Source organism: Cherax quadricarinatus, chromosome 84 (genome assembly GCF_038502225.1).
Source record: "Cherax quadricarinatus isolate ZL_2023a chromosome 84, ASM3850222v1, whole genome shotgun sequence".
NCBI lineage: Eukaryota > Metazoa > Arthropoda > Malacostraca > Decapoda > Parastacidae > Cherax > Cherax quadricarinatus.
The window spans coordinates 11840871-11859241 of NC_091375.1; the positions used below are offsets into that span (position 1 = coordinate 11840871).

Here is an 18371-nt window from a genome sequence, read left to right on the forward strand (position 1 = left end):
GGATAGGGGGGCAATGTGGCAGATGTTGCAAGTGTATGGTGTAGGAGGTAGGTTACTGAAAGCAGTGAAGAGTTTTTACGAGGATAGTGAGGCTCAAGTTAGAGTATGTAGGAAAGAGGGAAATTTTTTCCCAGTAAAAGTAGGCCTTAGACAAGGATGTGTGATGTCACCGTGGTTGTTTAATATATTTATAGATGGGGTTGTAAGAGAAGTAAATGCGAGGGTCTTGGCAAGAGGCGTGGAGTTAAAAGATAAAGAATCACACACAAAGTGGGAGTTGTCACAGCTGCTCTTTGCTGATGACACTGTGCTCTTGGGAGATTCTGAAGAGAAGTTGCAGAGATTGGTGGATGAATTTGGTAGGGTGTGCAAAAGAAGAAAATTAAAGGTGAATACAGGAAAGAGTAAGGTTATGAGGATAACAAAAAGATTAGGTGATGAAAGATTGAATATCAGATTGGAGGGAGAGAGTATGGAGGAGGTGAACGTATTCAGATATTTGGGAGTGGACGTGTCAGCGGATGGGTCTATGAAAGATGAGGTGAATCATAGAATTGATGAGGGAAAAAGAGTGAGTGGTGCACTTAGGAGTCTGTGGAGACAGAGAACTTTGTCCTTGGAGGCAAAGAGGGGAATGTATGAGAGTATAGTTTTACCAACGCTCTTATATGGGTGTGAAGCGTGGGTGATGAATGTTGCAGCGAGGAGAAGGCTGGAGGCAGTGGAGATGTCATGTCTGAGGGCAATGTGTGGTGTGAATATAATGCAGAGAATTCGTAGTTTGGAAGTTAGGAGGAGGTGCGGGATTACCAAAACTGTTGTCCAGAGGGCTGAGGAAGGGTTGTTGAGGTGGTTCGGACATGTAGAGAGAATGGAGCGAAATAGAATGACTTCAAGAGTGTATCAGTCTGTAGTGGAAGGAAGGCGGGGTAGGGGTCGGCCTAGGAAGGGTTGGAGGGAGGGGGTAAAGGAGGTTTTGTGTGCGAGGGGCTTGGACTTCCAGCAGGCATGCGTGAGCGTGTTTGATAGGAGTGAATGGAGACAAATGGTTTTTAATACTTGACGTGCTGTTGGAGTGTGAGCAAAGTAACATTTATGAAGGGATTCAGGGAAACCGGCAGGCCGGACTTGAGTCCTGGAGATGGGAAGTACAGTGCCTGCACTCTGAAGGAGGGGTGTTAATGTTGCAGTTTAAAAACTGTAGTGTAAAGCACCCTTCTGGCAAGACAGTGATGGAGTGAATGATGGTGAAAGTTTTTCTTTTTCGGGCCACCCTGCCTTGGTGGGAATCGGCTGGTGTGATAATAAAAAAAAATAATAAAAAAAATTAATGATTGTTAAAGTATAAAGGAAATTGATTACAATTGCTATTTTTTTTTTCATTGCAATGCCTTTTTTATGACTGTGCTACTATACACCAGTTTTTTTTTTTAAATTTATGGTTTAGTGATACGGTATGCTAATTTTCCTACTATTTTTTCAGGTGCATGGACATAATGCTTGATAATCAAATAGAACGTGTACAGAGCCTGAGATTGGCTCGCCGAATGCTGCAAGTAGCACCTAGTCTCTTTCCAGTTGCTCTAGCTCGTTGCCTTATTGCTATTGCTCGTGACGGAGCCAAGGAGAGGGATAGGCTTCTTCGATCTGCTCTTGCCACTCTTAATGAAATGGGTGTGTAAGTCTGCCAGTGACATCTGTTTCTTCTTTGTAATGTTTTATACAGGAATTTCTAGTAGATGTTTCTTGACTTAAATTGGGTTATGTTCTGATGAACTCATCCTAAGTTGAAAATATTGTAAGTCAGATATGAATATATAATAAATAGCTAGTCAAAAATATAATAAATACCTAGCTAGTTTCTCTTTTTAACATTAGTAATGTATACAGGAGAAGGGGTTACTAGCCCCTTGCTCCTGGCATTTTAGTCGCCTTTTACAACATACATGGCTTATGGAGGAAGAATTCTGTTCCACTTCCCCATGGAGATAAGAGGAAATAAACAAGAACTAGTAGGAATATAGAAGAAAACCCAGAGGGTTTTCTTCTATATTCTTGTACATGAATGTATAGTGTGACTTAAGTGTAAGTAGAAGTAGCAAGATGTACCTGAAATCTTGCATGTTTATGAGACAGAAAAAGATACCAGCAATCCTTCTTTCTTTCTTTCAACACACCGGTCGTATCCCACCTAGGCAGGGTGGCCCAAAATGAAAAACGAAAGTTTCTCCTTTTTTTTTTTTTTTTAACACACCGGTTGTATCCCACCAAGGCAGGGTGGCCCAGAAAGACAAACGAAAGTTTCTCCTTTTAAATTTAGTAATTTATACAGGAGAAGGGGCTACTAGGCCCTTGCTCCTGACATTTTAGTTGCCTCTTGCAACACGCATGGCTTACGGAGGAAGAATTCTCTTCCACTTCCCCATGGAGATAAGAGGAAATAAACAAGAACAAGAACCAGAAAGAAAATAGAAGAAAACCCAGAGGGGTGTGTGTATATATACCCTTGTACATGTATGTGTAGTGTGACCTAAATGTAAGTAGAAGTAGCAAGATGCACTTGAAATCTTGCATGTTTATGAGACAAACAAAAGACATCAGCAATCCTATCATCATGTAAAACAATCCCTCACTTGGCAGGATGGTAGTACCTCCCTGGACAGTTGCTGTCTACCAACCTACTACCTAGGAAATTAAATCCTCATGTATGATAATCGATTTTTAAGTTAGTGTCCTCGTCTCCAAAGATGGCAGGTTTGAAGAATTCACTGTATATCAAATACTCGTTTTCTTTTTTGTCACATAATTCCTCGGAGATATAGTGCTAGTTATTAATATATACTCATTCCAAAAAACTTTATTCCCCATATAATTCAAAGAAATTGTACTTGCTAGCAGATATACAGCTATTAAGAAGTAACATGTGCAACATAAATGTTGATAAGAGAAACAGAAAAATATAAAGTACTGTATTTTCAGGCATATACGGTGCGCTTTTTTCCCAATAAAAGTCTTGGAAAATCAGCCTGCACCTTATGTGCTCAAGGTCAGGGCCAAAGGTGAGCTTTGTGTTACTGGCAAGTGGTGTTTTATAAATGGACATCCAGTTCATTATAGTAATGTACATGTATAGTTGTAATACTCGTAATGTTCATGTGCCTTATATGCCAGAAAATACACTTAAGTCTTCAAAATATTCACAGCAAACAAAGAACATGACTGGCATGCTATACAGTGTTGTTAGACAAATGTTGTGTAATGACTGTGTATTGCTAATTTATCAGACTGCTAACAGCTCGACTTTTTTTTTTTTTTTAAGCTGTGCTAAACACCGCTGTGTTTGTGGAGTGTGGTGGGGTCGGTGTGTTGCTGCACAACGTCCTGGACTGTGCAATGCCGCGGATTAATGAAGCTCTTATGGGTGCCATACTCTACCTGCTCAACACCCCCACCTGGCGATCACATTGCTCTCAGCTGCACCAGATCCTTGCACCGTTCTCTGATTTCCATTACAAACACACGAGCTATGATCTTGAATATTATAGCAAAAGGTATGCTGAATAGAAGTATGAAGGTTGAATATGTTGTTAAATGAGGTGGCCATTATGTGAATATTATGTACATGCATGTAGGGTCACAGGCAGCCTACACAGGCCCTATGCCCACGCACATTGCCAGGGGCTCCTCACCCTTTACTGAAAATAAAAAAAAAGTGTATTGTATTTAAAAGGTGCAGAGTGTAGATGGATTAATAAGAAGACACGAACAGTATTCTTGCAGTTTTTTTATTGAAAAGGAATAAAGTTCAGTAATTTCCAAATTTATACTGCTGATTTTAACAAATAATAAAGTTATAGACTCATATTTTGAAAAACAAATTATATACTGTATCAAATAATCCTTACAGTGCATATAATTGTGTCAAAAAGGAAATGGAAGGGCAAGAAGATTTAAAATTTGTAACATATTACAATCAAAGTAATATGGTGATGACAGACTAACTTTTTGACTTAGAAAATTTTAATGATTGTAAACACCTTCCTGGTCTTGCAACTAGCAGGTCAGTGTGTTATCCACTGTACTATGCCTGCTTCAACCATGTGTATTTCTGTATACACCAGGAAGGTTAGCTTGGGCCACCACTGTGACCAAACATACAAGTGTTTAACAAGTGTATCTCCTTCAAAGTCTTTATGAATTACTCATGAAATTATAATGACATGATTCTAAACCACTCCTTGAGTTTACAGTGAGTCCTGTACCCATTGTAAACTCATCGACTCCACGAAAACAGCTCTGCCATTCCTGATTATGCCCCTGCATAATCAGGAATGCATAGTCGAGGGTGCCCTGTGAGAGATGTTTACCAGCATTTGTTTATATATGTACAGTACTGTATATATGGTCTTAATTGAGGCACTTGAGCATTAAAGTGTAAGATTGATTTTTGTGTTTAGTGTTATATATATTTTTTTCAACACTTCATCTGTCTCCCACTGAGGCAGGGTGATCCAAAAAGAAAGAAACACTTTAACCATCATCCAACACACTCCCCATCATTCACACATAATCACTCACTTTGCAGAGGTGCCCAGATACAACATTTAGATATCACTCCAAACAGTCAGTATCCTGAACCCCTCCTTTAAAGTGTAGATGTTGTATTGTCCACCTTCAGGATTGAGGTCTAGCTAACCAGTTTCCCCTGAATCCCTTCACAAAATATTACCCTGCTCACACTCCAACAGCTCGTCAGGTCCCAAAAACCATTCATCTCCATTCACTCTTATCTAACACGCTCACACAAAACCTCTTTTATCCCCTCCCTCATCCTTTTCTAGGACGACCTCTTCCCCTCCTCCCCTTCACTGCAAATTTATACACACCCCAAGTCATCCTATTTATGTATATGCATTTATTTTTTTAACACCAGCCGTCTCCCATTGAGGCAGGGTAACTTGAAAAAGAAGAAATGCTTCTTTTTACATTTAGCTATATATGCAAGAGAAGAGGTCATGATATTTATTATATGTTCATTAATTTTTCTTTTCTAGTGAGGAGCGTGAGCTGCGTACACAGGCTGGGAAGATGGCTGTGTTAGTGTGCCTGAGGTCATGGCCTGGGCTGGTGGCACTCTGTCAGCCAAACACAGCAGCACTTAGATCCCTTGTGGCATTACTCTATCCTAATCATGAGGATACCAGGGTACGTTTAACCTTTCATTCTGTATATAAAACACTACACAAATAACCCACTTAGTAGAAAGAAGCTTATGATGATGTTTTGGTCTGACTTCGATAATCGACTAGTGGCTGGTGTTTGTGTGTAGTTAATGGTCCAATCAGACTCAAACATTGTCATAAGCTTCTTTCTCCTGTGTGTAGTTATTTGTGTAGTGTTCCAGTCATGATAAAGATAAAGATTTTCTGTCTTTGGAATGTTTACAACGTGTGATTACAATTTTGATTTGTTAGCAGTTTGGAGGGATATGTTGTGTATCTTTATACGTATATGCTTCTAAACTGTTGTGTTCTGAGCACCTCTGCAAAAACAGTGATTATGTGTGAGTGAGGTGAAAGTGTTGAATGATGATGAAAGTATTTTCTTTTTGGGTATTTTCTTTCTTTTAGAAAGGTCACCCTGCCTAGGTGGGAGACGACCGACAAAAAAAAAAAAAGTACAAAGAAAGCCATTATTATGCTGGGACATTTCAAGCAGACTAAACCTATTGTGCCTGTATGAAAGTATAGTAGTACCAACACTCTTATATGGGTGTGAAGCTTGGGTTGTAAATGCTGCAACGAGGAGGCGGTTGGAGGCAGTGGAGGTGTCCTGTTTAAGAGCAATGTGTGGTGTAAATAATATGCAGAAAATTCGGAGTGTGGAAATTAGAAGGTGTAGAGTTAATAAAAGTATTAGTCAGAGGGCTGAAGAGGGTTTGTTGAGGTGGTTTGGTCATTTAGAGAGAATGGATCAAAGTAGAATGACATGGAGAGCGTATAAATCTGTAGGGGAAGGAAGGCGGGGTAGGGGTTGTCCTCGAAAAGGTTGGAGGGAGGGGGTAAAGGAGGTGTTGTGGGTGAGGGGTTTGGACTTCCAGCAAGCGTGCGTGAGCGTGTTCGATAGGAGTGAATGGAGACAAATGGTATTTGGGACCTGACGAGCTGTTGGAGTGTGAGCAGGGTAATATTTAGTGAAGGGATTCAGGGAAACAGGTTATTTTATATAACCGGACTTGAGTCTTGGAAATGGGAAGTACAATGCCTGCACTCTAAAGGAGGGGTTTGAGATATTGGCAGTTTGGAGGGATATATTGTGTGTTTTTATACGTACATGTATATACTTCTAAACTGTTGTATCCTGGGCACCTCTGCAAAAACAGTGATTATGTGTGAGTGAGGTGAAAGTGTTGAATGATGATGAAAGTATTTTCTTTTTGGGGATTTTCTTTCTTTTTGGGTCACCCTGCCTTTGTGGGAGACGGCCGACTTGTTGAAAAAAAAAAAAATTAAACTACTTTGATTGTATTCTTTTTTTTCCTTCTACATTACTTCACTGTTGCCATTGTGTGTGTTAATGGTTCTGTGGATCAGTGCTAAGGTGGCTTGATCTCACACCAAAGTTTCTGAATTTGGAAAAGAAATATGGGAATGAGACCAATTAAGAAACACTATATGTACTATAGAGTAGAGGTTAATGAATCTAGAATGTAAGTAGAATTTGTGAAGTTTATTTGAAAGCTTATATGTCCATGAGATGAAAAGGAGGATGATAATCAATCCTGCCAGAGGACAAAAAATTCACTATGACTTTGGCTAGAGTCTCCTATGCTTAGCAGGGTCTTTTAAGGATGTGTTAATTGCAGCTTAGCAATATTAAGAGGCTGAATTTGGCATGATACATACATTATTCTCCATGGGGGAAGTGGAAAAGAATCTTTTCTCTGTAAGCCATGCATGTCGTATGAGGCGGCTAAAATGCCAGGAACAAGTGGCTAGTAACCTCTTCTCTATAAATTACTAAATGTAAAACAAAAAACTTTTGCTTTCCATTTTAGATTACCTTGCTTCATTGGGTGTTTAACTGTAGTAGGAACTATGAGGTAGACACTTTGGTATACTGTAATTATGATGGGTATAACATTGAAGGGATTCAGGGAAACCGGTTATTTTCATATAGTCGGACTTGAGTCCTGGAAATGGGAAGTACAATGCCTGCACTTTAAAGGAGGGGTTTGGGATATTGGCAGTTTGGAGGGATATGTTGTGTATCTTTATATGTGTATGCTTCTAGACTGTTGTATTCTGAGCACCTCTGCAAAAACAGTGATAATGTGCGAGTGTGGTGAAAGTGTTGAATGATGATGAAAGTATTTTCTTTTTGGGGATTTTCTTTCTTTTTTTTGGGTCACCCTGCCTCGGTGGGAGACGGCCGACTTGTTGAAAAAAAAAAAAAAAAAAAATTTTTAAAACTTTAATAGTTTCGAATAGGTATATAATATTATTTTTTCGACATGTGTCGGTAGTAAATTATGCAGATTTAGCCTAGGATTACCCAATAAAGTCAAACACAGCAATGGAAAATTAAAATTTTGAGTATTTGAAATGTGTTTAGGACATTAGTCATTATCCCTCAAATGTTCAATAACATGCTTAACCAACAACAGTGTTTTTTTTCTTCCAGAAAGCTATCATTGAGCTGCTTTACGAGTTGTTCCGAGTGCCTCTCGGGGAGTGGACCGGTGACTATGAAGATGCTCTCTCTGAGCATGTATCTGTCTCTGCATCAGACACAGACATGTGGCGCCTTCATGAAGGTTTTGTGGCAGCAGAGTCTCGGGCAGTCTTACCTCATATTGCCAAATTTAGGTGAACAGGTGTTCCTTGACTTATGATGGGGTTACATTCTGACGAACCCATAAGAATTCGTAAATATCTTTCAGCCATGCGTGTCATAAAAGGCAGCTAAAATGCTAGGAGCAAGGGGCTAATAACCCTTTCTCCTGTATATATTACTAAATGTACAAGGAGGAAAAACTCTTGTTTCTTCTTTCCCATTGAGGTGGGGTGATAAAAAAACAAAACAAAAAAAAAAGAAAAAATTTTCACCACCATTCATTCAATTGCTGTCTTGCCAGAAGTGTGCTGACATGACAGTTCAGAAGGCCCTCTGTATTCTAACATCATCATCCATTCCTTGATATCACAGTTCAGAAAGCCCTCTGAACTGTAACATCATCACCCCTTCCTTGTAGTGCAGGAACTGCATAATACAGTATGGTACAGTACTGGCAAAATACAGTACAGTACCGTAAATACATATCCATTATAGTATTTAGATTTCTATGCTTCCATCCCCAGATGATTTGTTTACATGAATATTTTTGGTAATCGAAATTTTCAATTAGCAGTGTATGTATATATTTTGTGACTTACGACTTGTATGTTATATCTCATTTTTGTCTTCAATTTCCAGACCGAATCTCATCCAGAACCACTTAGCCCTGGTACTCTACACGTTAATGTGTGTGGATCTGTTCCCTGCTTTGTGTGAGGTCATTGTTACCAGCTCGGCTCCTTTGTCGGTCAGGACAACCATTTTACTAGGTAAATTTGTAACTTTTTAACTGCAGTTGCTTCCCTCGTGAAACGTAGTCTTTCTCCCAAATTCCTGGGGTTCCTTGTTTGCAGGTTTAGATTATTGGACTTAATTCTGATGGGCAGTCAGTGAATAAATTCATTTATTTGGAAAAACACAACAAAATTGAAACATTAAGACATCTTATATATTGAAGGCAATTTGAGTACTTACAGTGATCATAACTGCATATCAGCATTCATTAGTTGTTCATTTATTCCATTGTGCCCTGATTGTAAGTCTGAAACATCCCAAGTTGGTACACCGTAAGTAGTGGACCGACTGTACAGTTGTGTTGATGAACAATGGAGGAACAGTTGTTGATGAACAATTACTTTTATATACAATATTTTTAGAGAAACATACGATGATAAATTTTGTTTATTGCAGGCGAATTGCTCCACCAAGCTAACCAAAACTTACCTAGTGAATGTGGTTCTCTTTCCCATTCGCTCCCTATCCTGTTGGAGAGAGCGGCTGGTCAAGATGCTACTCATCGCATGCGAGCAACACAGGCCATCACTGCGCTGTTGACGTTGGCTCGGGCCAAACTCAATTCTCAAAATAATTCTACCAGTCTGTATTTAGCACACATTATTCAGTGTTCACCAAAGGCAAAGGAACGCATCCCTAAAGTTTACACTTCGTCGTCAAATGCCAAACTCAGCAAGGTAGGTAAATAATGCTTCAATTGTTCATTGAAAAGGTGTAAGAGTATGTGATACTGATTGTGGTATAAACATGCATGCATCTTTAATGTTGTCTGTCTCTTACTTACAGTTATGTTATGTAATTATAGATTTTTGTGATATAAATATGCATCCATTTTTAACATTGTCTCTAATTACAGTTTTGTTACAATGTACAGTGGACCCCCGGTTTACGATATTATTTCATTCCAGAAGTATGTTCAGGTGCCAGTACTGACCGAATTTGTTCCCATAAGGAATATTGTGAATTAGATTAGTCCATTTCAGACCCCCAAATATACACATACAAACGCACTTACATAAATACACTTACATAATTGGTCGCATTGGGAGCTGATCGTAAACCGGGGGTCCACTGTACTATTTTATACACTGCTCTTTGATAGGTGTAGGCTAAAAGATTATGAATCTGATTTTAACCCGTAAACGGTCCAAACAGATCGACGTTCAAATTCGTAGTGCTACAAAAGTAGATCTACTTTTTTTTACATTTTTTCAAATATAACAAAAAAAAATGTAGATAAAAGTTTTTTTTACACATTTTCAAATGTAAAACAAAAAAGATCTACATTTTTTACATACTTTCAGATGTTGAAAAAACGTATATATACGTTTGGACCATTTAAGGGTTAAATAGAATAAAAAAGGCACAATACCATGACTGGAACAATACACAAATAACTCGCATGTAGAAGACTGTAACTTATGATGGCATATCAGTCTGACTTGGACCATTAACTACTCATTCCTGTGGTATTAGTTAATGGTCCAAGTTGGACTGAAATGTCAACATGAGTTTTGGTATCCTGTGTGTGGATTTTCTGTGTAAAATGGAAGTTAACTGTCCTCAAACCAGGCTACAAGGGTATAAAAATTCTCAGAACTAATCATAGATTCATTACACAGGTATACAATAGATACTTAACACAGATATACAATAGATACATTACACAGTTATATAATGGATACATTATGTAGGTATACAGTTACTCTTTGTTGATGATACAATGATTTTGTGAGATGCAGAGAAGTGAAGCGTAGAATGGTGTGTCAGAATAAAGCTGAATATGAATGCAGTAGAAAGCAGGGTGAGGGGAGTTTGAAGTCATATTGTGAAAAATTTCATGCTGGATTGGAAGTGGAGACAGTAAATGTGTTTAGATGCTTGGTAGTGTGTGTGTTAGTAGGTGGGTTCATGAAAGATGAGTTGAAATGCACAATAGGTGAAGAAAGAATGTAGGAGGAGTGTTGAGGAATCTGTGGCTGGAAAGAAGAATGTCAGTGATAAAAAAAAAAATGAATGCTTTATATCACAGTAGTCAGTACTTTTGAATAATGTGAATATTTAGCAGATAATAAGTGATAAAAAAGATGTGGTGGTGGTGTAAAAAGTATAACTTGGTTAATGGAAGAGAAATTGAAATGACTCGGTCATATAAAAACTGCAAGATAAGCTTAGCACAAGGGTATGTAAATCTGTTGTGACTGGAAGGATTGTATAGGAAATGTCCTAGGAAGGGAGGGAATGGGAGTGTAATGAGGTTTTTGAGAGGTCAGGGGTTGAGAATCCAGCACTCGTGTGAGCATGTTAAATTAGAGTGAGTAGCGGCAAATGGTTTTTGCAATCTGAGGTGCTGATAAAATGTAAGGATGTTATCCGTGGAAGGATTCCCAGGAAACTTGTTACAGGAGGTCCTGCACATACAGCACCTCTTTTCCTGTTCCACGTTTTTGTTGGCTTTCAAGTGATCCATTGTTCCACCCACCCATGACAATCACCGGCATGTGGAACAAATGAACTATGGCTTAGTTTGAAGCCAGGGAAAATGTGGAACACCAAAAAGAAGGTGCTATATATGTGGGGGCCTCCTGTATTAAGGTTTGAGTTTTGCATCTGCACTTTGTTGTATCATAAGTTATTATCTTAGTCTTTTGTTATCTTGGCAGTGGCTGGGTAAAGATCACGACGAGTTGATCCACCAAACTCTGAAAGACTCAGAAGTGTTAATCTTTGGAAGAGACCCTCACTTGTGGAAGTGGGAGCTCATTATTCCTGTACTCAGGGTAAGTGTTTGTTACTAGATAGTAAGTGTATGAATGTTATATTTTCCATCACATTGCCTTGTATACTGGAAATATAGTCATTCACTAGACATAGACTTTATTTTTTGTAAAGATTTTGTTTTTTATTTCTAAGACTTGGTTTTATAATAAAAATAATTGAAACGTTTAAGAACTGGCTAAAAATTATACATTTTAGAATAAAGCAAGTTTCAAAATAAGTTTTGCAGGTTTGACTTTTATTGTCTTTAAAGTTGTACCCAATACAGTTGTTCTTATATCTGCTTCTAACTAAAAGATTAATTAGTTTTAACCACAAATAGCCTAGCATCAACAGGATGCTAGGCTATTTGGCTAATTCCTTAACGGAAACGTAAATTTTTCTGCACTGTGTGTACAGGGGCTCCTCAGCTTATCATGGTTCGAGTTTTAATATTTTGACTTTACGATGGTTGGAACTTAAGATAATTACCCAGCATGAAGGCAGCGAGTCCATAACTTGTATTCGTTCATTTACTTTTCAATACTGCTATTTAGTTACAGTAATTATTTGCTTATTTACTTATTCAGTGACAGTAGTTATTTATTTACTTATTTATTAATCATATTCATATTCGACTTTTGATATTTTCGACATATGATGGGTTCATCGGAACTTAATCACATCGTAGGTCGAGGAGCACCTGTAATTAAAAGCATAGTTAGGGAAGATTTGTGACGACCTTGATTTACTGATCTTGTGTGTGTGAGGCAGACTGATTAAGCTGCAACTCAGGTGAACCTTTTCAACCATAGAAATACCAAATGCTGCATGTGTATCTTGATCATCATATTGCTTTTGTAAAACCTTTTGTTTTGTTAAGACTGTGTTGAATGTTGCAGTGGCCTACATCTTCCTTGCAACGATTGGATGACAGCAGCTACAGACTCTTTGTGAGACGAGTTTTGCACTTTTACAAGCCAAGTTCTGGACTATTTGCTAATGTAGACCTCACTCACGACCTTGCGCAGGTGTTTGCTCAAGGACTGCTCCACTTCTGTGACTTTCTTCTGGGTGCATCTGAGGTATGAGACAGCAGTCACTCTCTGCTAACATACTAGTATCAAAACACAAAAGTTTAATATACACTGGTCATTACCACAAGTTATCATGTGACTCTGGCCAAGTGACCTTGTACAGGAGGTCACTCCAAGTTACACCTTTCCAGGAAGGGGCCTTGAAGGGTATTAATCTCACCACAGTGTTTCTTACCACAGCACTAGCTGCAGTATTCACTGTCCTTACACCACAGCCCTCCCACACCACAGCACTCCCACACCATGGCCCTCCCACACCATGGCCCTCCCACACCACAGCCCTCCCACACCACAGCCCTCCCACACCACAGCCCTCCCATACCACGGCATTCCCACACCATGACATTCCCACACCACAGCACTCCCACACCATGGCAATTCCACACCATGGCACTCCCACACTATGGTCCTCCCACACCATGGCCCTCCCACAGCACTCCCACACCACAGCCCTCCCACACCACAGCCCTCCCACACCACAGTGCTCCCACACCACGGCCCTCCCACACCACAGCACTCCCATTCCACTGGCTCAGGCATGTGCCTATTCACTTTTCTGCTCTTCCTTTCACACCACTTTCTCAGTCATGCACCTACCCACACACCATAACACTCATTCATAAACCCAGTTGCCCTCTACTCTTGTCACTATCCTTCACCGCTACCCTCGCTGCTACCCTTGCCACTACTCTCCCATCCATACCACAACTCATGATTTTTTCTAGCTTCTTCTTTCAACACACTGGCCGTATCCCACTGAGGCGGGGTGGCCCAAAAGGAAAAACGAAAGTTTCTCCTTTTACATTTAGCAATATATACAGGAGAAGGGATTACTAGCCCCTTGCTCCCGGCATTTTAGTCGCCTCTTACATCATGCATGGCTTACGGAGGAAGAATTCTGTTCCACTTCCCCATGAAGGTAAGAGGAAATAAACAAGAACAAGAACTAGAAGGAAAATAGAAGAAAACCCAGAGGGGTGTGTATGTATATGCTTGTACATGTATGTGTAGTGTGACCTAAGTGTAAGTAGAAGTAGCAAGACGTACCTGAAATCTTGCATGTGTATGAGACAGAAAAAAAAAGACACCAGCAATCCTACCATCACGTAAAACAATTACAAGCTTCCGTTTTACACTCACTTGGCAGGACGGTAGTACCTCCCTGGGCGGTTGCTGTCTACCAACCTACTACCTACATTTTTCTAGCTTATCTGTATTATTTTATAGGTGCAACACCACACGGCTGCATATTTTAATTTTGGTCTTGGGTGTATTGTGAACAGCTTTTTCAGCATTTCCCCATCATTACAATATATCTGACTGCTATTTTAATATTGGCCATTGTTGCACAGGAGTTAATTTGTGATTTTCCAGTTAAGAGTGTGTAGAAAACTTTTTTTTTTTATTAACATATCGGACGTTTCCCACCAGGATAGGGTGGCTCGAAAAAAAACTTTTACCATCAATCACTCCATCACTGTCTTGTCAGAGGCATGCTTATACTGCAGTTATAAAACTGCAACATTAACACCCCTTCTTCTGAGTGCAGGCACTGTACCTCCCATCTCCAGGACTCAAGTCCAGCCTGCTGGTTTTCCTGAATCCCTTGATAAATATTACCCTTCTCATACTCCAACAGCAGGTCAGGTCCTAAAAACCATTTGTCTCTATTCGCTTTTATCTAACACACACTCACATGCTTGCTGGAAGTTCAAGCCCCTCGCACACAAACTCAAGTCCGGCCTGCTGGTTTCCCTGAATCCCTTGATAAATATTACCCTGCCCTCACTCCAACAGCAGGTCAGGTCCTAAAAACCATTTGTCTCTATTCGCTCTTATCTAACACACCCTCACATGCTTGCTGGAAGTTCAAGCCCCTCACACACAAAACCTCCTCTACCCCCTCCCTCCAACCTTTCCTCTACCCAGCCTGCCTTCCACTACAAATTTATACACTCTCGAAGTCATTCTATTTTGTTCCATCCTCTCGACATGTCCTAACCACCTCAACAACCCCTCCTCAGCCCTCAGGATAATAGTTTTGATAATCCTGCTCCTCCTCCTAATTTCCAAACTACGAATTTTCTGCATTATATTCACACCACACATTGCCCTCAGACACGACATCTCCACTGCCCTCAGCTTTGTTGAAGGCCTACTTTTACTGTGACATAATCTCCCTCTCTCCTACATACTCGAACCTGAGCCTCGCTATCCTCGTAAAAACTTTTCACCCCTTTCAATAACCTATCTCCTATTCCATACATTTACAACATCTGCCACATTGCCCCCCTATCCACCCTGTCATATGCCTTTTCCAGATCCATAAATGCCACAAAATCCTCTTTACCCTTATCTAAATACTGTTCACTTGTATGTTTCACTGTAAACACTTGGTCTACACACCTTCTACCCTTCCTAAAGCCTCCTTGTTCATCTGCTATCCTACTCTGTCTAACCTTAATTCTTTCAGTAATAACTCTACCATACACTTTACCAGGTATACTCAACAGACTTCTTCCCCCTATAATTTTTTCACTCTTTTTGTCTGCTTTGCCTTTATACAAAGGAACTATGCATGCTTTCTGCCAATTGCTAAGGTACCTTACCTTCTTCCATACATTTATTAAATAAAAGCACCAACCACTCCAGAAATATATCCCCACCTGCTTTTAACATTTCTATCTTTATCCCATCAATCCCAGCTACCTTACCCCCTTTCATTTTACCTACTGCCTCACGAACTTCCCCCACACTCACAACTCGTTTCTCCTCACTCCTACAAGATGTTATTTCCCTTTGCCCTATACACGAAATCATAGCTTCCCTATACTATTTGTTAACATTTAACAATTCCTCAAAATATTCTCTCCATCTTTCTGATACCTCTCCTCTCCTACTGTCAAATCCATTCATTCCCTAGGCTTCCTCAACTTATTAATCTCACTCCAAAACTTTTTCTTATTTTCAACAAAATTTGTTGATAACACCTCACCCACTCTCTCATTTGTGCTCTTTTTACACTGCTTCACCACTCTCTTAACCACTTTTCCTCTCCATATACTCCTTCCTCCTTGCATAACTTCTACTTTGTAAAAACCTGATAAAAGGTAAGTCAACTTTACAATTAGTTTAATTAATTATCCTGTTTAAGGGCAATGTGTGGTGTAAATATTATGCAGAAAATTCGGAGTGTGGAAATTAGGAGAAGGTGTGGAGTTAATAAAAGTATTAGTCAGAGGGCAGAAGAGGGGTTGTTGAGGTGGTTTGGTCATTTAGAGAGAATGGATCAAAGTAGAATGACATGGAAAGCATATAAATCTATAGGGGAAGGAAGGCGGGGTAGGGGTCGTCCTCGAAAGGGTTGGAGAGAGGGGGTAAAGGAGGTTTTGTGGGCAAGGGGCTTGGACTTCCAGCAAGCGTGCGTGAGCGTGTTAGATAGGAGTGAATGGAGACGAATGGTACTTGGGACCTGACGATCTGTTGGAGTGTGAGCAGGGTAATATTTAGTGAAGGGATTCAGGGAAACCGGTTATTTTCATATAGTCGGACTTGAGTCCTGGAAATGGGAAGTACAATGCCTGCACTTTAAATGAGGGGTTTGGGATATTGGCAGTTTGGAGGGATATGTTGTGTATCTTTATATGTGTATGCTTCTAGACTGTTGTATTCTGAGCACCTCTGCAAAAACAGTGATAATGTGCGAGTATGGTGAAAGTGTTGAATGATGATGAAAGTATTTTCTTTTTGGGGATTTTCTTTCTTTTTTGGGTCACCCTGCCTCGGTGGGAGACGGCCGACTTCTTGAAAAAAAAAAAAAAAAAAAAAAAAAAAAAAAAAAAAATATATATATATATATATATATATATATATATATATATATATATATATATATATATATATATGTATATAATATATATATATATATATATTTATTTTTTTTTTATTATCACACTGGCCGATTCCCACCAAGGCAGGGTGGCCCGAAAAAGAAAAACTTTCACCATCATTCACTCCATCACTGTCTTGCCAGAAGGGTGCTTTACACTACAGTTTTTAAACTGCAACATTAACACCCCTCCTTCAGAGTGCAGGCACTGTACTTCCCATCTCCAGGACTCAAGTCCGGCCTGCCGGTTTCCCTGAATCCCTTCATAAATGTTACTTTGCTCACACTCCAACAGCACGTCAAGTATTAAAAACCATTTGTCTCCATTCACTCCTATCAAACACGCTCACGCATGCCTGCTGGAAGTCCAAGCCCCTCGCACACAAAACCTCCTTTACCCCCTCCCTCCAACCCTTCCTAGGCCGACCCCTACCCCGCCTTCCTTCCACTACAGACTGATACACTCTTGAAGTCATTCTGTTTCGCTCCATTCTCTCTACATGTCCGAACCACCTCAACAACCCTTCCTCAGCCCTCTGGACAACAGTTTTGGTAATCCCGCACCTCCTCCTAACTTCCAAACTACGAATTCTCTGCATTATATTCACACCACACATTGCCCTCAGACATGACATCTCCACTGCCTCCAGCCTTCTCGCTACAACATTCATCACCCACGCTTCACACCCATATAAGAGCGTTGGTAAAACTATACTCTCATACATTCCCCTCTTTGCCTCCAAGGACAAAGTTCTTTGTCTCCACAGACTCCTAAGTGCACCACTCACTCTTTTTCCCTCATCAATTCTATGATTCACCTCATCTTTCATAGACCCATCCGCTGACACGTCCACTCCCAAATATCTGAATACGTTCACCTCCTCCATACTCTCTCCCTCCAATCTGATATTCAATCTTTCATCCCCTAATCTTTTTGTTATCCTCATAACCTTACTCTTTCCTGTATTCACCTTTAATTTTCTTCTTTTGCACACCCTACCAAATTCATCCACCAATCTCTGCAGCTTCTCTTCAGAATCTCCCAAGAGCACAGTGTCATCAGCAAAGAGCAGCTGTGACAACTCCCACTTTGTGTGTGATTCTTTATCTTTTAACTCCACGCCTCTTGCCAAGACCCTCGCATTTACTTCTCTTACAACCCCATCTATAAATATATTAAACAACCACGGTGACATCACACATCCTTGTCTAAGGCCTACTTTTACTGGGAAAAAATTTCCCTCTTTCCTACATACTCTAACTTGAGCCTCACTATCCTCGTAAAAACTCTTCACTGCTTTCAGTAACCTACCTCCTACACCATACACTTGCAACATCTGCCACATTGCCCCCCTATCCACCCTGTCATACGCCTTTTCCAAATCCATAAATGCCACAAAGACCTCTTTAGCCTTATCTAAATACTGTTCACTTATATGTTTCACTGTAAACACCTGGTCCACACACCCCCTACCTTTCCTAAAGCCTCCTTGTTCATCTGCTATCCTATTCTCCGTCTTACTCTTAATTCTTTCAATTATAACTCTACCATACACTTTACCAGGTACACTCAACAGACTTATCCCCCTATAATTTTTGCACTCTCTTTTATCCCCTTTGCCTTTATACAAAGGAACTATGCATGCTCTCTGCCAATCCCTAGGTACCTTACCCTCTTCCATACATTTATTAAATAATTGCACCAACCACTCCAAAACTATATCCCCACCTGCTTTTAACATTTCTATCTTTATCCCATCAATCCCGGCTGCCTTACCCCCTTTCATTTTACCTACTGCCTCACGAACTTCCCCCACACTCACAACTGGCTCTTCCTCACTCCTGCAAGATGTTATTCCTCCTTGCCCTATACACGAAATCACAGCTTCCCTATCTTCATCAACATTTAACAATTCCTCAAAATATTCCCTCCATCTTCCCAATACCTCTAACTCTCCATTTAATAACTCTCCTCTCCTATTTTTAACTGACAAATC

The 18371-nt window shown here is 39.9% G+C and overlaps 1 protein-coding gene across 3 annotated transcripts in view; it reads left to right on the forward strand.

Annotated features, from left to right (window-relative positions):
* The window catches only part of rictor (rapamycin-insensitive companion of Tor), a 78718-nt gene that overhangs the window by 14341 nt on the left and 46006 nt on the right, over nt 1–18371 (forward strand). For all 3 annotated transcript variants that reach the window (XM_053799533.2, XM_070103082.1, XM_070103083.1), the window contains exons 4-11: nt 1484–1674; nt 3320–3551; nt 5055–5205; nt 7684–7868; nt 8476–8606; nt 9028–9308; nt 11295–11411; nt 12291–12473. In XM_053799533.2, coding sequence (XP_053655508.2) covers nt 1484–1674; nt 3320–3551; nt 5055–5205; nt 7684–7868; nt 8476–8606; nt 9028–9308; nt 11295–11411; nt 12291–12473 — 1471 coding nt within the window. The remainder of the gene's footprint in view (nt 1–1483; nt 1675–3319; nt 3552–5054; nt 5206–7683; nt 7869–8475; nt 8607–9027; nt 9309–11294; nt 11412–12290; nt 12474–18371) is intronic.